At 44.2% G+C, this 23,620-nt stretch overlaps 2 protein-coding genes across 4 annotated transcripts in view; both read left to right on the forward strand.

The window, feature by feature from the left end:
* The window catches only part of BLMH (bleomycin hydrolase), a 32,172-nt gene extending 25,544 nt beyond the window's left edge, over positions 1–6,628 (forward strand). Inside the window, exon 12 of the mRNA XM_090025465.1 lies at positions 5,634–6,628. Coding sequence (XP_089881591.1) covers positions 5,634–5,785 — 152 coding nt within the window. The 3' untranslated portion in view covers positions 5,786–6,628. The remainder of the gene's footprint in view (positions 1–5,633) is intronic.
* Positions 6,629–13,234: 6,606 nt separating this feature from the next.
* The window catches only part of SLC6A4 (solute carrier family 6 member 4), a 28,838-nt gene continuing 18,452 nt past the window's right edge, over positions 13,235–23,620 (forward strand). The window contains exons 1-2 of one of the 3 annotated variants that reach the window (XM_090026580.1): positions 13,235–13,454; positions 22,632–23,238. In XM_090026580.1, the coding sequence (XP_089882706.1) occupies positions 22,776–23,238 (463 nt within the window). In that variant the 5' untranslated portion in view covers positions 13,235–13,454; positions 22,632–22,775. Of the gene's footprint in view, positions 13,455–18,798; positions 23,239–23,620 lie in introns of those variants that run through there. The other 2 variants (XM_090026581.1, XM_090026579.1) reach the window with 2 other exon arrangements.

A 23,620-nucleotide genomic window follows, 5' to 3' on the forward strand; every position in this document is an offset into this window, starting at 1 on the left:
TTAATTTCTGCATGAAAAGATGAGTGGAGCAAGGCCAAGATTTACCACCAGGTAGTGGTCTAGATTTGGTCTCTGCATACATTTTAACTGCCAATAATTCTGTTTAATTAACAAATCATCGGCTGCTTCCCCTTTGGGAGAACTCGAATGACTTCTTCTCACTGTTGGATTACATGCACACTTGTGGGAATTATTATTATAAATTGGAGGCAGCCTTAAAACTCAAGAGTGTGGTCCCCTGCAGAGCTGAGTGCTTTACTGGTGATTTCCTGTAGTCGGCTTTGTTTTCACTTGTCGTGATGCCAGACTGCGGCCAAGAGTGTGGTCGTACCTGCAGCCGGCAGGGCCTCTCTAGAAGGACTTTTAAGAAAGATGTCTATGTGTTGCAGTGGTTCATGGAAACTAACACAATAGCAAGGGGTTTGTTCTCAACTTCGGGTTAGTTTGTCAAATGCTCATCCAGTCTTCAATGCTGTCTCTAGTGAAAAATAGTAAAAGTTTTTAATATTAATGTGTCTAATAAGCTTGTCAGGGAGGGAGAAGGTCATTGCTGTTCTGTTGCTTTTAATCTTTTGCTGCAAAACGTGATTTCCGCCCCCCCCATCTGAAAACAAGCTAGCGCTTTATTCTAAAAAAACCTGGGATTCTAGAAAGCCTTTTAATAAAGAGCTGATAGATAAGTTGGCAACTGCTTTTCAAGACCAAGCATGATAGTGATCACTTCTGAGAATTCTGCTAGCATGTAGCCCATCAAAAATACTTTATCATTGTAAATAAGAAAGAAAGAAAATTGCAAGTAAAAATATTATGGGGAGACTTTAGGAATCAGAACTGGTGGTAGAAATGATACCTTTTATTAGACCAAAGGGGAGACTTCTTTTATCTTTCTGGTTAGCTCTGCTGGCTAGTTTTCTCATCTCTGGAACCTCACCACACTGGTTGATGCACAAGTTGACAGAGGCATAATTCATGCCTAGCTTTTCTACAGTATTGTGCAATATTTTGCACACTTCCCCCCCTTCCCCCAAAGCTTATTCTCTCCCCAACTATACAGTTGGTCCAGTAAAACATAGTGAAAACAATCCTTCGTTTCTCACACATTCCCTGGATAATCATGGCTTTAACACACCAGCCCTACTACAGTATTGGTTTGAGAGATGACTTATCTATCAATATATCATCTAATTTTGCTCAGGTGAGTTTACTACATTGGAAAAACAGGGGCTGAAATGTGGCCTGGCTCCAGTCAACACTGTGAGCAGAAGTACTTCACAGTATTGTGTTGTGGAGACGCATCTGGGATTATAACGATGAACTTTTAGCTTCCTCTTCTTGCAAAAATTTAAATCGATTGTGGTTTTTTTTTTTTTTCAGCCCTCTATTTTTCTGAAGTTTTTTATGTACTAATAATTATCTCGGCACATCCTGGCCAGTGGGATGGATAGAGGTTGTATGGAGACTCGAGGTCAATACATCAGCCACTTTTTTCCTTCTTCTTTAAAAGCATAGGGTCTGGTGACTGATGCATTGTTCCTGGGGATTTCTCTTGCAAGAAGCCATCTTCCTGAATTTGTAATTATGTGCTGCTAACCTTTATTACAGAGGAATGCTTCAAGGGGAAAAAAACATGTGTTCACTTGTCCCGCTTTACATATGCGCAGTTCAGCATTTGTTAGGGCTTAAATGGTACAGTGGTATAGTCCTGTAAAGATGTTTTGGTGAATTTGCTGAGTAAGTGCCCTTTGAGTGAAGTACTTGGAAACACTGACTGGGTCGTGCAGGCGAAAGGGTGAATAACCATCCAAGGTAAGCGGAAGTCCTAGTTGGATCAGTCGGTAACAGCTCCGCTCCTGTCGTTGAGTAGATTGATTGATCAGGTTTTTAGTCGCAAGCAAAATGAACTAAATGGCCTCAGTGTTTTGGGGGGTATTGTCCATTAGTGAGCAAAGATTTGCTTAATCTGAAAAGGAAGAGTCTGCTCAGGAGAGCTCCAGATCTGAGGCAGCGAAGGGCGGTGGTGGAAGTGCGCTGGCAGAGCTGTGCAAACGGGCACGAGGCTGGACTGTGAGTGGATGCTACTGGCTTGGGACTGAGGTGCCCTGCCAGATCTGGGCAGGACCCTCTCCTTGGCTGTCAACCCAAGAAAAGTCTGCCTTAATTGCAGAAGTGGGAATGTAGCACCACAGGTTTCAGAGTTGGTAATAACAAGCTGAAAGCTAGCTAGGTTACTTGGTACTCCTTGGTTTACTGTGCGGAGCCTGTACTTCACCAACACTGCAGCTGAAGCTGCTGTTTAGAAAAGGTTATACCTTCTACCTGAAATGTTACAGAAGTGAGCTCATTTTACATGAACGAGTCGTCCTACAATTATTTAGTTGTTGCTTGAGTTCCTTCAGGGTGGAGCAGGAGGGCAGATTAGATGACGAACCTCCATGAGGTCTCTTCCAGCCTTACTTTCCTAGAACTTCAAAAGAAGTTGCCTTCTCTGATACCGGTATTATCTTGCCGAGCATAATAGCATAAAACCCTTCCCATGCTGTCTACCTGCATGTATTGTGCGTACAGCACTTGCATGAATTATCTCATCCATGCAGGGTAGTGCATTATTTAGCTTGCTCTACTGCAAGCGGTTCCTTTATGTAGAAAGCCTTGGTCACTGCCTATGTTTTCTTCCTAGCTATCTGGAAAATTTTGCGACTTTAAATGTTTCATCAGACTTATTTCATTGGCTCGACCTTTTTTTTGCTTCAGATGCAAGTTTGGGGGAGGTGAATCCTAACTCCATTCTGGGTCTCGCTACACCCTTCCATTCAGCTGAAGGCAACTAGATGCATCTCTTGAGAGTAATCTTTCTTGGACACTGGCCAGAACGATTGATTAATTTGAGAAGTCACATGAGACATGACGGTTCTTCCCCCTTCCTGCCTCCTCCGTGTTCCTGCTAAGCAAGCTCAGGACTTGAGTTTGGATAGCCTAGTGCTCCTGTTCGATTTCTGAGGCAGCCTGGCAGTGAGCACATCTTATATGCCTCGTGAAGGAATTGGGTGGCACCACACTGCTTCAAATCCTGCAAAGCTGCACCTGGACAAGCCCAGTGCAGAGGCCTAGTATCCTTCTCGCTAGGGACGATGTCAAGAATGATGTTCGACTTGGCCCATCACAGCCGAGGCCCGGTCGGGTGTGGGGGATAAGATAACAAAACCTCAGCATCGCTGTTTCTTGAACAGGCTGATAAAGGGCGTTGGCTGAATCCCTGCGGCAGAGATTAGATTTCTGGGTTCCGGAGAGGACGGTGGTGGCAGTGGGATACAGGCACTGCTTGCGTTCCTCCTTCAGCCTTCTCGGGGCTCCTTTTTCACAGCTCTGCATACAGCGTCGGACAGTGGGAGACTGCATGCCCGCTCGCCTCGATTTGGTAGTGCTGGAAGTGCAGCTAGCACCCAAAATAAAAACCACCAGGAATGAAGTGCTGATGATTGTGCCTTCTCCCCGAAGGGGGGTCCTGCACAGTGCAGCGGTTGGGAGGGGGATATTGAAACCCCTATCTGCTGCAAGTCCTGGGGGTGGGGGGTGGGGACAGCCCTTGGAACAGCTGGTGTGGCCTCTACAAGAATCTCTGTTGTTGAACTTTTTGTGAATCCATGCTGCCATTTTCCAAGGAATGAGTGCTGCTGTTGACATGCACTGCTTTTTTAAGGGAAAAATCCCTTTTCAAGAGAGAAATCCATTCTATATCTTACTGGCATCTTATAACCCTCCAGGCGAGTTCATTTGCTCTGCTTATTTTGTGTGTCCTGGGGAATCGGTACAGGGTTACCTAACTTTGAACCCGGTTTATCCAATAAGCTGTCTTTTTAAAAGCAAGGAAGAGGTCTTGAAAGGTGAACAATGAATCAATTAATGCATCTGTTCTACAGGGGTCCTTCTGTGTGTTTTGGCAGGAAGAGAAGGCTTTCTTATCCCCAGCTAGCAGCACATAAACAGTTGTCAGGCTGTCACCCCTTTTGACTCTTCTTCTTCTGGCTGCTCGATGACAGCCATATCCCATCGCTTTCTTAGGAATTTTACTGGCGTATCGGATCATCTTGCAATCCTTAATTTCTTTACTCCCTGGCAGGGGAGTATCATTATCGTAGTGTGTACTGGGTGAGCTAGCAGGCAGGAGTGCCAAGTGATCTGCCCAAAGTCCAAGAGGAAATCTGTGGCAGACCAGGGGCTTGAACTTCGATCTCCCAGGTCCTCCACTAGTGCTTAGCCTCTGAACCACCCTTGCTTTGCTAGCTGGTTGTACATTATAAATGCTGCCTTCAGTAGAGTCGTGCACGACTGTCTGCTCCGAAGGTATTCGGAAGGAGTCGTGTGCTGACTGGGCGCTTGTCAGCACACGAAGGGACAAGTCGGGCGTTCTCGTTTCCCGTCTCCTTCATTTCATAAACTTACGGGCAGCTAAAATAGAATGGCTAGACTGCTGGCTCCAGGTGGGACTCCACTGTCCCTTCTGCCCAAAATATAGCAGACTCCCCCTCCTGCTTCCATTCACCCCTTTAGCTGGCCTGCAGAGGCCACGATTGTGTTGGGGCAGCCTACTGGGGTGTACCCATCGCATTCCCGAAGGCATGTGCCCAACTGCTCCTAACAAAGAAAACGATGCCGGCATTTGCCAAGAAGGCCTGTAGGCACGGTCGTGAACAGTGCCCCTCCTTATTTGCATGTTCTGAAGTTGTACTTGGCACTTCCTCCTTGTTCAGACATCACGATCCTAATCGGCACCGTCAGGCAGAATGGCAACAGTCACCGAGGCAGAGAGTTCATTATCCTCTCAAGGTGCAATTACTTGTGGGCTGTCGGGAATGAGAGGTTTTTGTGTCCCCCAAGGAACTCATATCCTGAAGAGAGAGAGTAATCAAGACGGCTCCCCTTGCAGTACTTCCAGAATGGCTTTTAGGCTGGATTACAATTGATAGGCTTTTTAATTTATGGGAATTCAATCTGATCTCTTGCTTTACAGACAAGATGGTATAGATAGATGAGCTTATTGTCCATATTCTTTGGGCATTTTCTTGTTTCATTTGATTGTGTGATGATATTGTTACAGGGACAAGAGGAACTTTATTACACAAAGCTTCTTCATCTCTGTCTTCTACCAAAGGCACCTTCTCCCTTTCCCGGACGGTGCATGTTAGCAGTTCCCCTTGAATTTCCCAGAAGGGGGGAAGCTAATCGGCTCAAGGGAGCAGTTTGATACCAGAAGAAGAGATGTTCTAGATTTAGGCTCTTATCTTATGCCATTTTGAAGGCTTTTCAACTGGGACTTCCCAGCACGAGCTTTTAGTACAGGGGGAGAACTGGAATTACAAGGTATGGTTTATCCTCACAGCTTATTTTGGCCAGAGAGAGATTAGCTTTGGGCTTGAGAGAAGAAATTACCCTCTTTATTCTTCCCCCAAACCAGGGAAGTTTGAGGTTTCTTCACAAAGATGAAGTCAAAGTTGGCTGCTGCAAACGACTGAAAGATGCTATGGAAATATGGTGATATTTCTGATAGATGTGTGAGACCTCTTGGCATGGGATCAAGCCTTCCTAGATCAACAGCATTTCTTCCATAGTAACTAAAACTCTGTTTTCATTTCCAGGTTACCTGCTTATGACTGATGACTGGTTTTCTGAGTATGTGTATGAAGTCGTGGTGGATAAGAAACACGTGCCAGAGGACGTCCTGGCAGTGATGCAACAGGTTCCCATTGTCTTGCCAGCTTGGGACCCCATGGGTGCTTTAGCAAAGTGAACTTCAAAGTATTTGCCTCCTGAAGTAGATGCAATAGAGAATCCTACTGGTTGAAAGCCATAGCCAAATGTTCATGTGACCAAAGTACTCAACTTGGTCCATAAGTCTTGACATGTATGCTAAGGATCTTCTTGGGAAATAGCGCTTAATTGGATGGCCAAACAAAAAGTTCTCAGAGGGGCTGCTCTGCAAGGAGAAAAACTTCATGATACTAATTTAAAGCGCTTTCAGTCGGGGTTTGAAATTTTTTTTTAAGAATCTTGCTGTTTTTAATAAAATCGACATAAGTCTGTAGAACTGTTTTTGACCAGTCTTCTACAAAGAACGGTGGGATAGATGGCCATATTTTAGCAAAAATAGATGAGTGGTATTAGGACAAATAAGGAAATACTTAAATACTGAATGTCCCTGGTTTTTTTTTGTTTTGTTTTTTGTTTTTTTGTTTTTACTATAAAACTAATATTTAAAATGAGCACTTGCTTTCCTTGGAGGCATTTCAGTGTTTGGCTTTTTTTGCTGTACATCAGGAGCAGGTCTTAAGAAGACACGCTCTGAGAAGGCAGCGCTTTCCTCATATAGTAACTTTTCAAAACCTTTCTTGCAGCACAAGGGGAAGACAGTCTCTTCCTCAACATGCTTAATACACCCCAGAATCAGTATCAGGTCTGTGGCAGCGTTATTTTTCAATAAGATTACCAAGAACAACCATAAATACGTTTATAGGCAAGAGTCAAAGAATGTGATGCTCAAGCAAAACTGTTTTTAATTACTGCATTTTATTTGGATATTTTCAACAAATAGATGGTGCTATGAAGCTTTTGAATAAACACTTTCTTAAGTGACCGGCATAGCTTTGTTCTCTTTTTATTTTAATTTATCTGCATGCAATTGTATTAGATGGGGAAAGGTGTTAGTGACCCACAAACAGCCCTTGGATTCGAAACACCAGCAGATCAACAAGCCATGCTGCTTTATCTTCTCAATGGTAGTTGCCAAGGCTCTCCTCCCACCCAGGATGAAGAGGAGTACAAACACACCATCTCATGCACGCTACAGGCACTCAAATACCATGGTGACTGAGCACTGTGGAAATGCTTTGATCTAATCAGGCCAAACTAACACTAGCATGACTGTCTGTGGTGATGTGACTTTTGCTGTTCTGCACTGAGACTTTAGTCACTGGGGGGGGAGGAAGAGGGCAGAGAGAACAAAGAACAGCACTAAAATTGAACTGTGCATTAGAAGGTATCATTGGGAAAGGTTGGTTGATTTAAGGACAAGCAAAGCAATAGGATGCTTGATGTACCATGGCTCTGAACCAGATCCACAACAAGGGCTGCTTGCCTTTGTTCCTAGAGTAGCCAAAGGAATGTGGAAGCTGCAGTATGACTCTCGCTCCTTCCCGAAAAGCTTTATCCCTCTGCAAATCATGAGGCTTAAGAAGATGAGTGAGCTGCTACTTTATCAGAAAAAGGTGAAATGTTAAGCATGATTTTTTTTTCTTTTTCTTGCACTGGTGATTCGAGAGAGACATGCCTACCTCTGAAGTGCACACGCGGGAACTGCATCGCGGCTATGAGAGTGCCAGATACCACGTGCAAAGATGATGTTGGCCTGCAGGGTAACCCAGTCGGCTGTAAATGCCATTCTCTGAATTGGCAGGTATTAGCAGAGGCTGCAGTGCTGTCTGAGCTATTAGCTGGGAATAATAACACAAATGAGCTGGACCCATTTGCAGGCCCTACAGTACTTACTACAAGAGTTATTGTACTGTCCTGGCCACACTTCATTGATTCTGCTTTCCCTAGCCTGATGTTTCAGTTAGGATGGTGTGGGCTTTTCAGAGAAGTGGTTTCTACAGGGAATCTATATAGTTCTTGGGGACAAAAGGTGCAAAGGCAATATTAGAGGTCAAAAAGCAAGTACAAGTGTCATCCTACCATACCTAAGATGCTGCTGTTTTTGATTCCCCTTTTCTAGCAAAACTATCCCTTTGTTATGATTAGGTTTTCTACTATAAAAAGGTTTTCAGTTTTATCTTCAGTGAGACCTGATCATTCTTGGTGTAAAGGAAAGCAAAAGCGTGTCAAGCTGCAAAAAGAATTGCTTGCAACCTCCTGCAATTTTTTCTTTTTAGTAGTAGTCACCAGCACAACCCTGAAACTAGTACATGATGCAATTCCATTGCATGTGTTCCCAATTTAGCAGATTTTGGAGATGGAGCTTGGACTCTGTCCAGGATTCCCTGTGGGAAAGGAGATTATCATCTTTTTGTTTTCTACAAGAAATGTCTGTGGAAGCCTGCATCAAGTACATCTAATGGCTGCTTTTGTGGAACTGTGGGCACCAAGTAAGGTTACTGCCTTTCAGTGTTTGGCCTCCGTTTCTGACCTACGTGGAAGTATGTGCTATAACTAACGCGTGTGTGGGCTTTTTCCTTCCCAAAGTCCAACGTCCTAGGCGTTCAGAGTGTGCAGTGTCACAAGCAGAGACGCATTCCTCTGTTCCCTCCATGTTATTTACTGCTGGATTGTGCCCACCCTGCAAAGTTACCATTTTCTTGAGACATAACAACTAGCATTTTCTTCACCCAGGCCAGATCTGATGCTGATGGAGTTTGACATGTTTAAAAACTGTTTTCAAGCCCATTTTTGTTTAATTTGGAGTATGTCAAACTATTGTCCAGCATAAGCTTATCTCTGCTGTTCTTACCCAGATATTTTCCAGTCCCGTTTATACAATAGCGTTGGGGACTTTCTTCCCCTTTCTCTTTCAAATAAGCACAGAAAATTCACGTGGCTGAAACACGCTATATGAAATGGAGCCAGTCTGGCAGAGGCAGGAGCATATCTACACCCAGCACTGCTCGAAGTTTATTGTGAGAGGGATAAGGCAAAAATACAAGTTTTCTTTGTCTCCTTTAATACTGAGGGCTGTTAAGCAAACGGTGGCCCCATGCTAACTTGTCTTACAGTCCTTCAAGGCTGTCAGGGGGACCACTAGATTGTTCTGCGTTTAGCTGTGTCCTCATGCTGGTTTTCAATTGCCGATCATCAGCCTTTTCAGCCTCAGTCTTTAGCACCAACCTGTCTGCATAGCCCTATAACTGCCTCTTATGGTTTATAAAACAGGTAGGAGTCCTCACCTACTCGTGACTATAATGACTGCTGAGAAATCAGCATCTTCTCCTTTATTTTAAAACATCAGTGTTTGACATGTTGGTTAAAAATCATGATGTACAAACTGAATTCCCACCAGCTGTAAAAAGCATTACACCAAAAACCTCTCCTTTACTACAGTTCACTTGGCTGTCCTTTTAAATATCTACCTGTATGAAGTATTGTGACTTATTTTTTGTTCATGTTCGTAAGCAACTTGCCCCTTGCTTTTAGTCTCATTCACTTCTATCCCCTAAGAACCTGATCCACTTTTAGATGCAAATACTATTCTGTAATTAAAGAAATATGAAACTAAGCTCCAGAAATGTGAATGGTTGTTTAAAGAAATCTAAGCTATTTTTTTTTCCTGCCCTATATTAACCGGCATGCCCCTTGCTTTCCCGCTAGGGAAACAAGAGCAAAGGGGCAGCAAGAGACTGCAATTTGGTCATTCTTGGCTCGGAGAACTATTATCAGCTTCCTGAACCAAGTTCCTTCTTTGTCCTGAAGGAAAAAAAATGTAGCTATTTTTGTGGCAGCCCTCGCTTAGGCAATTGAGACGCTAACAAAGCAGGAAAAATAATACATGACTATGATACGCCTTAAAATCTTCTGAAAATTCAGGTCTTGGTGTCCTGAGCAGAGCAAGGGTGCTGATGGTCCCAAAGGAATCTCAATATCTTCTCACCTTCCCAGGAAAAGGGAGTGGTGTGGCGGATGTGCACCTCGCACGTCAACCGAAGCGTGGAACTGCTTATTTTACTGCAGTCGGTTTCCAGGGACTGGATCAAAGAAGAGAGGATTAATGTTAAACAATTCTTGATTATTTCTGTTCCATCAATCTGGGCATAAATCTGGCCTGCTCAGAGTACTGTGATGTGGCAAGGGAAGTAAATCCCGATTACAAGGAAACATTCATCTCCAGTTGGTAGAAAGAGGCTAAAGATGGAATGAAAAAAATCTACGCACCTCAGTGCTTTTTCCTTATTTAGGCTGTATGTTTTGCATGTGGGGAAAAAAGATCTGGGATTTACATGTGGACTGGCTATAGGAGAGGAGCTTTCCTTCAAATAACTTCCATGCATAAAACGTTTTTTCATGCACTAATTCAGGAGACCTCTTTCTGATGGTCTCAGTAAGTGTCTGGACAGTTGAGCACTGCATGCAAGCAAAGCTTTTTAAAGCACCTTTGCATGCAGCTATCGTTAATGGATCACAGAATAAGAAAGTCAGCAAGCGAACGTGCCCAGGATCTTGCTCTGAAAAGCAAAGCCACAACTCTGGACTAGTGGCTAAGTGCCTTAATTTTGTGGCAGGACACCACATTACCACATACGAAAAAGTAGCATGATATAATGATAATTTTTCCTCTTATTTCGAGCAGTTAGTCTGGCAGCCAGATTGTTTGGTTAGAGCCGTGCAGAAGTACCCACTGCTGCTCGAGCAAACCAAGCAGAAAGCAGACTGAAGATGGCGATGCCAGAAGACCTCAGTAAGCAAGCCGTCCAAAACGGAGCGCTCTGTGTCCAGTGGTCTGCCCTGCTAAGAAACCACAAACCCTGACCCGGGCTTTTAAAGTTTAAACTCCATCCCACAGGAAGAAAAATGGGAAAAACTAAAAGAAACCAATGAGAGATTGGCAGTCTCTCTGCATGGATGAAAATGAACTAATGGCTTAAGAAATGCCATGACTTCTTCACAGACCACACAATAATCACTAGATGGTTCTGAGTTTTAGTGTTCAAAGATATAAATCAGCAAGAAGTATAAAATGAAGAGAAGTGGGAGCCTTCCACCTGACACCATCTTGTAAAGGATTGAACGAATCCCTTCCTGTCCCTATTTTAGATTGAGCTGTTGCTAAATGACACTAATGAGAAGTGGCACAGCATGGCACTTCAACACGCGTAGCTCGCATATACTCCACGTAGCTAGCAAATGAGGGGAAAGGATGATCAAATCTTCATTTCCATTTTACTTCAGAGCAGAACATCAAAGCTTTTAAGTGAAACTCTGGTTCCCGTATGAACCAAGGACACAAACAACAGATCTGGATTTTAATGCTGTTGGTTCCGTAAAATATTGGTGTTTTGTGTTTGATGGTGAAGCAAGGCAAAGCCGCACAAGGCACTGTTATGGGTGGGGCTAACGGTGCACCCCCGGGTAAGGTTGTCTGATATATCCTATTGCAGGACTATTTTTCAGTCCTCTATAACACTGTTCACTCGAACCACTTTGGCCGCAATTCCCCCATCAGAGGCTTGCCTCCTGCTTGTTGCTGGACAGGTTCGACTAAAGTGGTTTGGCCATTTCTTCAGTCACTTTCCTGAGATGCTCTTGTGCCTCTGTGCTTGGGTACCTGGATTTCTGTTCCTCTCCAAACTCCACAGGTTTCTGCTCAGTTGTACTTAAGATCTTCCCTAAAATTTGCGCCTGCAGGGGATCATACAGGGCATTCAAAAGGTATCACAGACAGAGAAGTGCCATCAAGTTGAGAGCGTGGCCTTGCATGTCAGCTGCTACCAAAAAAAGCGTCCTAGATACTTTACAGACCAAATGAAAAAACCCCATACTTCAGTAGAAGGTGTGAAGGCTGTTGTCTGGTCTTAACGCATTGCTGTATACCGTGCAGCTTTACCTGCTCTAGGAAAATTACCCATTGCTGACTCAGAGCGTCACCAGTGCGAGCAGCCGAGCACAATTTAACTACCAGCATTAAGCAAAACAATCTGCTCCGTACTGTTTCTGAAACCGTAATAAAAGTCTGCTCCAAGCAGAAAGTACAGTGGAGATACAGAAATAATAATAAACCCCCCCCAGACACTGATTCTTAAATCTTTCTACAACGATATGTGTGCATGTGGAGGAATCGCAAAACGTACACCGAAAGGTTATACTTCCTGTGAGAGGCCAGCATCCGCGTGCCTGGACAATCGGGTGTGGGCTCCCAGTCCTGGAGGGCTGCAAATGCTGTCGGAGGGGGAAAGGATGGATCCTCTTTAAAATGTTCAAATATCTTTAAAATCCAGAGTTGAGCTCTGCAATTGCATTCCTGAACAGATACCTTTTGTGCTAAGATCTTAAACGAGAGGATTTCCATCTTCTCCAGGTCCTGCAATGGGAGGGGGGTTGGGGAAGTAGGTTCTGACTTGCCTTCTTTAGAGCAGGAGAGATTAAAATGACTAGGACTGTTTACTTTGGAAAGGTGAGGACGTGGGGGAACTGGTATGCAATCATGAACGGCAAGGAGGCCAGTTTGACACTGCTGTCTACCTCAGCTTCAAGCAAAAGACTAGGAACGCTCTAGCGATATTAAAGCGACGCTCGCGCAGTGCGCACGAAGCAGTACCGGGGACAAAAGCAAGGTTTTGGGTTCAGGCACACGAGGGTCTGGTTCCAGTACTCCAACTGTCCTTGAGATGGCGTCAGCCGCACGACGCTAAGTCCCCGGCTGGCCTTCGAAGGGGGCTAGCGGCCAGAGAAAGGGAAGCAATGATTATAACCCTAGGCTTGTTTGTTCTCTGAGTTTCTGTTCTTTCTGAACTGCTCCGAGCAGATCTCTGCAGACTGCCTGTTGCTTACACCAGGGACTTGGTTGTTCTTGAAGTTAGCTATTTTTTTCATATGGTTTTCTACTTGCTTTTCCAGCTCTGCCTATCAACCGAGGCACTTGCTCACTGGTCCACCATTTACCATCTTTATAAACAAAATGTTTAAGTTTCAAACTGTCCAAGTCATTTGTCTCCACTGAAGGAGCTTGGAGAGAAAACATTCATGTCAGGGATCGCATTGGGGGATTTTAAAGCACAGAAGGAAGAGGGGAAGTTCCTTGCTTAATTAATTAAAGCCCGACAAACACACTTTTCAAGGAGCTTGCAGCGACATCTTATAACCAAGCCAACTCCCCATTTATATTTCTGCATTAAAAGAACGCAAGTGTTCAAGAACCAGGAAGATTAATGACTAGCCCTTTCTCTGCTCGATTATAAGCTAAAACCCCAGAACTTCTTTCTTTGATCTACCAGACTCACCTGCACACTTCTAATTCACTGCCTCCCTCAAGCCTTCAGTCCCAGTTTTTGTCCTCTTGTTCCTACCACCCACACACTTAGGGCTGTAAGGAGAGAGACAGGAGCTTCATCCCTCAACCGTTCGTCTTCCCTCCCTCCCTCCCTCTCGCTCACTCGCCTGCCTTTGCTGGATCCTGCGCTCCTGAACTGATCAGAACATATAAATGTAGCCACCCACCTCTAGGAGGAAAACTGAGCTGCAGCCCTGGGGAAACATAAAGTTAGCTGACTAAAAGTGACGCAAAAATTCTTAAAGAGCTCTTTGGCAGCAGATTATCTGGAAATCAGACCATGTGAGGGGGATTGGTGTACAAAAACCTCAACAAGATGCTGAGTTGCCCACAGGCTGAGTTTCAGAGGCTCTGAAGTAAGCATAGGGTCAGGGTTGCTCAGGCTTGGATAACTCCAGGGGAAGACGCTTCCTATTCATCTGAAAGACAGGTACCTTTTAATCTTGCTTTCACCCCACAGCTCTTTAATGCTATATGAGCTAGACACAGGCTCTTTTATGGGGAAGATACTGCCTTCTGCTTCAGGTGGGCATCTGAGTTGCATTAACTTTCACCTCTTGCAATTCTGAGCTGCAAGGCGACAATGATCACTTGATAGAAGACCTTTCAATTCCTCGTTTTGTAGTGCTGTTTTTTAAACGAACGCTGTATAAGTTCCCCCGGCAACTTCTGGAGGGTTGGGAGACAGACTCGGCTGTTGTGTCTTTGGGGAAAGGATGACTTAAATCTTGAAGAAACTTTGCTAAGTGCATGGTTCTGCTTGCTGTTCTGCTGTGACATGCCCACTGCCTAACTCAGGCACTTGTCCAACAACTATGAATGTTGGAGAGAAATGCTTGCAGCAGAATGTGTTATGATCATTGGAAATTAGTTTATAAAGCATGCAAAGCCCTTTTAAAATTCAAGCCAAAAATATACTAACAGAGAAATGCATGAAAAGGGCAGAATTGGACACAGAAATCAATGTGAACTCATTTCTTTTAAAAGGACCAAAACAGCGATTTTATATTTCAAATAATCACATATTATTTCAAGAGGGTTTATATACACCACAATAGAATAAGCTGAAGAGTATGCCATGAATGTATTTACATTGCAATTACTTTTTACTGGGGAAATTAGCCATCTGATTGAGTTGCCTACAATTTGGCTCAACATAGCAGAAGTGCCAGTAAGAATGTAATGTCATCAAAAATGGACTCTAATATAACTTTTTTCAGTGATACAGTAAAGGTATCTTGAAGCATTCAGAACAGGAAAGGGAGACCCAAAAAGAAAGGCATAGCTTTAGGGAGAGAAAAGGACTTGGAGTTTAAATTGGATACTGGGATATATTATAGCATGGGACTGAACTTGGGCTGTTTATTGGCAGGCACTTTCATTGGGTTAAATGTCATGCAACCGATGTGTCTGTCTGTCAGCGTTTCTGCTAAGTGGATTGATCGTAATCTTCTCTGCCCTGCAACCTGGAAACAATAAGGATTCTAAGGACGTTCTCTGGAAATTAGGCATTCAGTAAATGTCTCTTGTGGCTGCACTGAACAAGGGGGAGGGAATGAGTTTCAAACAGCTCTCCAAATTAACCCCCCAAAAAGCAAAAAAACCCCGTGGGAATCTAATAAAAAACAAATGATCTCTTAGCATGGAAAATGTATGTCATCTCCTCTCTCTCATACTCTCCTGCACAGACGTAAGTGCTGCTGAGTTTTGAACCAGGAGCAGCACTAGGGAGCCTGAGGACATGAGGATGGATCACTGCAGTGTCGCTTCTGGTGCTAACGTCTTAATTCTCTTCCAAAGATAGGTCAGCAGCATTGTACGTTTGGCCGGTTATGGTGTATGTGAGTAGACTTGTACCATCGTGGGTACAAGTATTTTCAGAAAGCACTACAGCAGAGTTTGGACCCAGGCTGTATGAGTTGGTAACAAGTTGTAAGATCAAGGCATTTTGTGACCATTCATTTTCCTTCCTCCAGCCATAAAAAATTACAAACATAATCAGAACAAGAAACATGTCCTGTTACTAGTCTGTCTTTGAACTGTATTGTGTGCATACGTGCATGTGTCGTGTTATGCAATGTGCATGTATTATTATTAACAAGTTTTTATGCTTGCTGACAATGTTCTAGGAGTTTTGTGATATTTAATGCATTATGAGTCTTCATAGAAGCTATATATATATATACTGGGAAAAAGGAGAGTATCATTCCCTCTAGGTTTATCTACTCCCGTACCGTCTCCAGCCATAAAATATATTTGCCCCCTCCCATGAGTTGGACTGTCTTTAAAATGTATAGCATTGGACCATCTACTTCAGTGTGCAGCTTTGGCATTAGTATGTGGTGTTTCTTCTGTAAGAATTACACAGGTAAATCCTCGTCACACGGTCTCTAGCTATGGGAGTGGTAAATAGAGAATTAAATAAGACCAAGGTTGCAATATGGACTTCAGAGTGAAGGTGGATATTCCTTCCTTAATATGCCAGGCTGTGTTGCTGCACACGTGGTACTTATAGCATAAATGGGTATGGTCATATGCAAGAGCCCACCAGACAACTGTGTTGCTCCTGCCACTCATAGTCTGGTTAACACTGCTAGGAAGGTCACCGATTTCAGTACGACTGCTTGTAGAGTATGGCACTGCTCGGTGTTAATGTCAGCAACTCACTCTTTCTCAGTTATTCCCCTTTAAGTGCAACTAGTATTCATATACAAGATCTATGTTACCATCTCCTTTCTGTAAGCTTCGTATAAGGTGTTCAGTCATTAAGGTGATGGGCAGCAGTTAAAACCCTAAGATGCATCAAATCTTTGAGACTTGGATCAGATCCAAAATACATGAAAGATTCATTGTGACCCACTGACTTCAATGGGCTTTGAATTAGGCTGACACTTCACTTATTATTTGCCACTAGACTAGATAAGGCATAAATAAAACAAAGTGCAGTGACTAACCCAACACCAGTTGAGGGGTGGACTAGAGGTGAGCCGATGTGTCTTCTCTGTGCCTAGTTCCTGCGGCTCTGGTCAAGCAGTGCGATTTCCAAGCCAGCACGGTTTGTCAGGCGATTGCAGGCGTGTCAGGTTTGGATATGTGAAATATGTTGATCTGCAGTGACAGATATTAGTGAAGGATCTTCTAGAAACCAAACTGATCTGGTTTCTAATAGATACAAACAGGCACATTTAGTAGCAAAGTATCCGACCATTGGGGTGTCAGTTCTCGACACGGTTTTCTGCTAGAAACCGGAAATAAAAGGAACTGAAATGTGATGCTGGCGGGTTTTAAATATGAATTGGCTAGAACTGGTCACTCCTCCTTGCTGAACACCTCTCATCACCATGGTCTGCCAGCACCTAGCGTATCACATACATATTTTAATTAAAGGTCATTTGTAGACTGTGCTGCTGTACAGGTGTAAGGAGAGAGACGAAAAGGAATTAAGGAGCCCCTGCTCCCCTGCACGCACAGGAAGCAAAACGTTGCTGTAGGGATGAGTTGCACAAGGTCCTCCACAGCCCTTTAGTCCCGTGGGTACCCGGCACAGGGGACACAGGTGGAGCTGAGGAAAGGAACAGAAAAGGGCCAGGGATTTCTGAGTCCATACTTACGTAGGTCCAGTGCCTGCGAATCCCCTTGCATATATATACGTTTTAGGAGGGCTCTGGTTACTATGTTGCCTCCTGTGCTAGCTAAACGGTTTGTATCCCTTCAAAGAAACCTCCCGCTTTGTGCTCTCAATGCCTATTTACTTGGGCTTTGTACATGTATGTCTGCCTTGTGAACTGTCTCCGGGGCAAAGCGCAATTCAAAGCCGAGCAACATCTACATGTAAAATGAGTCCCAATGCAGGCCAGATTAAGAGAGATTATTTCAATGTACAGTATGAACAACAATAAACACTAGTTTGTTCGGATTTGCTGGAAATATTCATTAACCTTTCACTCTCCAGCCTGGAGCCTTTTAAATCTCAGCAGGTGCTGGTGCCGCAGTGGACAGAAGTAATGCAGAAGGAGCATAGGTTTCTATCTGTGCTCAAAATGATATTAAACCTGTCACAATCATTCTACTGGAACTTGATAACGATTTATTCAGGGACTGATATTGCAGAAGGTTCAAGCGTGGTTCAATACATTTGGACATTACAAAAGAAAATATAATTAATCTGAAGGAAGATGTATGCACATACATGTACTTCCTTACTGCCAGATTTAATAGGATAATTTTGTGATCAGTATTAACTTTTAGAATTGTGACCGCTAAGGATGAGCACATCTTGTGCTGTAGAGAATACATTAATTGCCACATGGCCCAGGAAGGTAGGCACACACCCATGCCCCGTCTCATGTGCAATACTGCACAGCTGGCATGAAGCAACGCTGAGGTCTGCCTTCCCCCGAGGCATCAAGAACTGATTTAATGCTAATGGAAGGACAGATTTGACTGTGTTGCTCTTCTTGCCAACATTCAGATTAAAGGCAAATATTAGTTTTCCATAAGCTTAGGGAACAGAAAAATCAAGCTTTTTTTGCTGGACAGATTGATTTGTAGTGCTGCTTGTGTCAGTTTGAATGTTGCACCAAGTCAAAGTGAATTTATGAACAACAAAAATTATTACTTGCAGAAGACATGAGGATATTTGTGCGTTTCATGGTTTTTAACAGTGCTTGTCTCATGTCTTCAGGTACTGATACCAGCATTTCTTCTCTGCCTTTCTCACTCAGTGGGCACGTCTACACGAGACAGTATGGTGCAGAAGCAACGAGCTATTGCGGTGTAGCTTGCTGCTACCGTGCAGTAGAGTTACTGGGCACTAACCGTGACGCGATGCTACTGTGCACTAGCGTCACAAAAAACCATGCGGCGACAGGACCGTGCAGTAACAAGTGTGCAGTCTGCTGCACGTGCAGACATGGCCAGTATCACTGAGCATCAAATATGAGGTGGCTTCAGTTTAGTATCTACTAAACCAATATGATATATTCAGTTGACGCTGGTGTTTGGCATGATTTGCAGAGGCACCAAGGTTGACAGATGCAAAAGACGTTTCTCATGCCTGTCCATGCGGTTTTGCTAAGGCAAAGCTGAGGTTCACTGGAAAATGAGGACTGCAGTTTCCAGGCTCTCAGCTGGCACCTCTTCTGTACCCCCAACACTTCAGTCTTGGGGTCAGTGAGCTGTTAGCTGGGAGAGAGATGCTTAGGGCCCCTGAAATACTACACTTGTGGAAGGCAGCAGAAAACTAACTGCAGTTTCCAGGTCTCATGTTCTCTACTAGCTTTTATTTTTTTGGTCTGTAGCTATTTCAGTTGTTGATAAAGAGCCAATGCATATTTATGTAAGCATGACCTTTGCAACAGCTCAGAACAAAGACAGATAGTCAACAGTTATTACTATGTCTTTTGCTAAAATAGCCAACAAGAAATAGACACTACAGCAACAGAGAGAGGCCGGCAAGCAATAAAAAGGGGGATCCTCCAGTATTAGCATAACTCTCCCCAGGATATCCAGCTAAAGTTCTTAGCATCCCCTGGGCCTCCAGCTTACCTTCTGTTACTAAGAATATACATGGTCATGTAACTGTGAAGCTGGCTCCAGAGATTTCCCATCATAACCAAACACCTGTAACAATCTTTTAATTGTTGCCTACACATGCATTTACAGCAGCTGAAATTTACTGTGCAGTAAGTGAGAATAGGCCTGCATCTACACATGCAGGCGTTAAAGTGCATTAACACTGTATGTGGACTGACTTGGGACTAAAGTTAGTCCCAAGTCAATCCACACACACACTGTTACTGCGCAGGAACTAACTGGGAGTCAATCTGATACCTGCATGACGCAGGTATCAAACTTACACTCAAGTCAGTGTAAATCACTGTATTTACTGCGCAGTGCAGACTTGCACATGTAGATGCATGCCCCTACGGCACAGTAATTTTGGTTACTGCACAGTAAATGCGCATGTATAGACGCACCCAATAAAGGAGGGTTCCAGTTTCAGCTATGGCCCCTGAGAGGTCACAAACCATTTTGTGGGCCGGAGGTTAATTCTACTGAAAATCTTACCAAAATGTTTAAGCTAATCCAGTATTTCTTTCCTTTCCGTTATGAATTTTGGCTAGAGGGGATCCGGAAGGAGTTTTGTTCTGGACAGACAACTAGCTTACTTGTCACACACCCAGAAAAACGAGCAAGCTTATTCAGCTGTCTTTCCTCCACAGAGAAGAACATGTTCATTGCATAAACACAATCGGGTAAAAACCTCCTGTCTCTATACTCCGGTGTACTGCATGTGAAACTTCTTTCCCGTGTCAATGAAATGGACACACTGTGCGAAGAATAATCAAGGATTCGACACATATAGTACAATCAGTCAAACTCCTGTTTCAGCCTGGATGTCGAATATTCCTTCGTCTTGCTAACAAATCACTTCCTTTCACTCCTGTTTGGGCAACTAATAAACCTGCTCTCTCCATTACTTTCAAGCAGGTGATTCACAATGTTCATGAAATGGCCGCCGTCTTGCCTGAAATACCACCTGCAGAGAGTTTGGTCTCGCTCTTGCTGGGAACAGAAGAACGGCAACACTAGGGCACGCCGCTGCTTGTGCACGCCCTTTACTCTGCCCCCAGCAGCGGACTCTTTCTTGCTTGCCACTCGACATGGGAAGTTGGTGTAAGCTGGCAGAGCTGCTCAGTGCCGTCCAGCCGCAGAGCCTCCCACACACAGCTTTCTACCATCTTTCTTCCCCAGCTCTTAGGGAAGCGGTTTACATTGGATGCTGAGGAGCACATTTCATTGGATGGGATGGCTGCCCAAAGTGTTTGTTGTAGATATAGTAAGTGTCTGTTGTCAGGAGATGCCAGTTGAAAAGCTTAAACTAATACTGAGAAGGGCTGCCTAGGCTCCACTCGCAGGGGCCTTTCTCGTCTCCGGTGTAAAGGTACCTTCCCTGATAGTCCAGGCTTCATGTTGTTTTCCGCTAACGTCGGTCCACCTCCGGGGCCAGATTCTCAAAGAGAAGTTAGATACCAGAAAATACAGATAGGTGGGTCGGAGGACTTTCAAAAGCCCATAGACAGAATAAGATGCCTGATTTCCGTTTGACTTCACTGACTGGACGTTTACCTTGCTCAGGTCCTTCTGAAAATCCCAGTTAGGTCCTTTTTTTTTTTTTTTTTAACTACCTAAAAAACTTGGCATTCTGGCCCTGAACTTTTTACTGAGCTCCCAGTTTAGAGACCCGCCTCTTCAGCCTAGCCTGCAGCAGCTGCTGAGATGTGGGCAGCAGAATTTAGCTGCGTGGCTCTGTCTGCCAGCTCTAGGTTACGTCCGCGACACCTGATCGCACGTTCACTTGGTTAAAGACGGCTGGGCTTGTTTGAGGCACGGCGCTGTACAACAGACCTATCTCTAAATGAGCTCTAACACAATAACCAAATATAAGCTGCCCCCTTCCTGTGTGATTTACACTTGTGCAACTGCTAGTTGTGTCAGCAATAGTGTTAATGGGGAGAACAACCCAACGTGGACTTGCAGAGATGATGCTGACTGGAAACACCTGAAATGCTGACATCTCAAGTACAGAAAATTCAATCACGTGGGTGTAATTAGATGAGCATTCTTTATTGCTTTCCAGTATACTAGTCATATGTACAAAGTCCAGAAAGGGCTCAAGTTTAGGTTACTTTTCCATTTTCACACCTGGTGCTGAAAGGAGCTTCCTCAATGCAGAAAGGGGAGTGGGATTGATGTCGGCCTCATCTAAGTCTTGTCTGTTACTGTCAGTGAGATCAATACCCGCATCTGCACGAGGTCCTGGGGGAAGCGCGCAAGGGTCTGGACTGCAAAGTGCACGGTCTTTTAAAGTCTCGCAGGTAAACGAAAGCATTTTTCTTTGTTCTAGAATTATTTTATCAGCAGAAGTTCTGAAGCTGTTTCTTTGTGGATGATTAACTAATGCTAGAAAAGTACTGTTAACTAGTGTTATGATGAGAAGTCAGTGTTGCCTAGACAGTGCCTGTTCTCAAATGAAAGACATCATCTCTGTGAACACAGAGAACGTAACACATGGACAGAGTGGGCAGCTATGAATTATGATGCTCTAGTAACACCTTCAAAGGCTTATAATCTTGACACCTTCCTGCTGATTGCCCTTATGCCTCTCCCTTTTTCTCTTACATCTGCCCATGAATAGGAAGAAGTGAGGTCTAAAGGTCTGAGGACAAGGGTGATTAGGAGCTCCTGAGTTTAATCCTGGCTGTGCAATGATTCCCTCTCTAGCCTTCAGCCAGTAACTCCACTTCCTAGCCCTAGTTTCCCCCTTTGTAAAGTAGAGCGTATTGATTCCTCTTTGTACAGTGTCATAATAATTACTGATAAAATGCTTTGGAAATAAAACAGATACATAATCATCATCACTCGTGTACAAGAGCATTGGGTGGCAGCTTGCAATGAAGGACAAGCTCTGTGCCTCACGCTACCAGGGCTGACTGCTGCATTGTGATCTTCCTTTAACACAGTCTGTGTCCTAGCTGCGTTGCTCCAGATAATGACCTGAGAACAAATGCGAGTCGCCTGAGAGCTCACAATGCGAGTTCTCCTGTTCGCCTTTGCTCTGAGGGAGAAGCAATTTTACTTTACCCTTTTTCTCCGAAGCAGCTTATTGTCCCATGGCTATTCTGACAGGTGAGCGGGGAGAAAGGAACAAGAAGCCAGGGCTTCTCCTAAGTATCACGCTGTGATGCTGTCGCTTGATATTGGGCAGGTGATCTATCATCCTGTCCTGTTACATTGTGGGAAAAGGCAAGCGAATGCAAAGCAGAAAGGAAAGGAAGGGCACCACTCTTTGAAGGAACTTGATTTTCAAAGAGCATTTTCAGCTAAGGCACTGTGTTGTCCAGGAGAGAATTTCAGCATGCTCAGAAAGGACGAAGTTGCCCCTAGTCAGACTCCCTTTTGTGTGAAGCTTGATAGAAATCCAGTCCTCTCTCCATTGGCGCAGCTTTCCCAGGCTCTATATTACCCTGAAGTGCATCTCCCAAATGGCAGAGCTATCGGTTAGGTTGGTAGCTCAGTATCGCCCTTTCAACTGCTATTTGGTTTTTTCCTTCACTATTTTCCAAAACAGTATTAAGCTTCCACAGCATCTTTCCCCTGGTTCGGATTGGACGAACCTAAATATTTAGCTAATTCAAGTGAGCACCTAGAAGTCAAAATGCTTATCTTGAGCTGCTTTCCAAACCTGCTGGATCTATCAAGTCAGGCTGATTCTGCAAGAAATGTCTGGTGAGATTTCCGGGGGGGGATCATGAAAAATTATTTGCAAATCTATAAATATCTAAATATTTTATTTCAGTAACCTTTGCGTACTTAAAGGTTCTTCCTCCTACTGTTGAGTGAAACTTAGGAGATACTGCTGGAAGTTGCAGGATGAAATTAGGAAAAGGAAAGTCGGGATACAGGCAGGCTGTAGCCTTCTTGGTTTAAGGACATGCTACAACCAAAAACCCGGCTACAAGATAGGCACACTCCTCAAAGCTGTAAAGCCATCAGCACCAGCCAGCCTTGACACAGATGTTAACTGTTTTTCCCTTCTTTGAAGCTCAGCGTGCTTCCAAGCCAGTGGAAATAAAGACCAGAGAAGAATCTTGTGGCGCTTCAGAGCGCACAGCTCTGAACAGCGCAAGGGGACTCTGTTCCAGGTCCACTTGCAAATGGACAGGAGCAATATCGTTTAACTAGCAGAATGGAAAAGACAACATCTAATAATGAGACCCTGCCCCTTACCACTAGGCAAGAGCTCTCGGACTGTAAGGAAGGAGAAGACTGCAAAGAGAATGGACTTCTAGTCAGGAACCCGAAATCTGCCCTGCGGCTGGTGGAGGATGGCAGTAAAGTCCACCCCGGTCAGGGGAACAAAGAGGAGGCAGAGCAGATCTCAAACGGGTTCTCAGTAGTTCAGAGCCCAGTGCCCTGCAACGGAGTGGGAGATGGAGAAGACGTCCAGTGCGCTGCTCCCGCAGCCACGACTACAACGACCACCACAACTTCCACCACGTGTGGGGCAGAAGCTCAACAACAGCTGATGGAGCTGGATGAGAGAGAGACCTGGAGTAAAAAAATGGACTTTCTGCTTTCTGTCATTGGCTATGCGGTGGATCTGGGAAACGTCTGGCGATTCCCCTATATATGCTACCAAAATGGAGGAGGTCAGTGTTCATTCTGGAAATTATTCCTTACAACCTGGCTTCTCTGGGTATAGGTGGATCAGTTTAACAGCTCATGTTAAAATCATAAGACCATAAAGCACAAGCAGTTGGGTGGAAAGAGGCATTAAGGTAGATTAAGAGAGTAAAATATGCCTACTTTACAGAGGGGGATGCTCAGACAGGATAACCACAAATGCTAGGATAGAAAAAGAAAGATTTGGCAGCACAGCAGGCGGGGGAACTGGAAACCACAGGATGAATTAAGGAAAGGGAAATGGATGCTGAGTAGCAGGCAAAGCTTCCTGACACGGAGATCAGACAGAAGTGGAATGATTTCCAAAGGGAAGAGGTAGAAGTCTTGTTGTTGGGTGTCACAGACCAC

The sequence above is a fragment of the Crocodylus siamensis genome, chromosome 13 (assembly GCF_052110815.1).
Source record: "Crocodylus siamensis isolate JL-2025a chromosome 13, ASM5211081v1, whole genome shotgun sequence".
In the NCBI taxonomy this organism is placed as follows: Eukaryota; Metazoa; Chordata; order Crocodylia; family Crocodylidae; genus Crocodylus; species Crocodylus siamensis.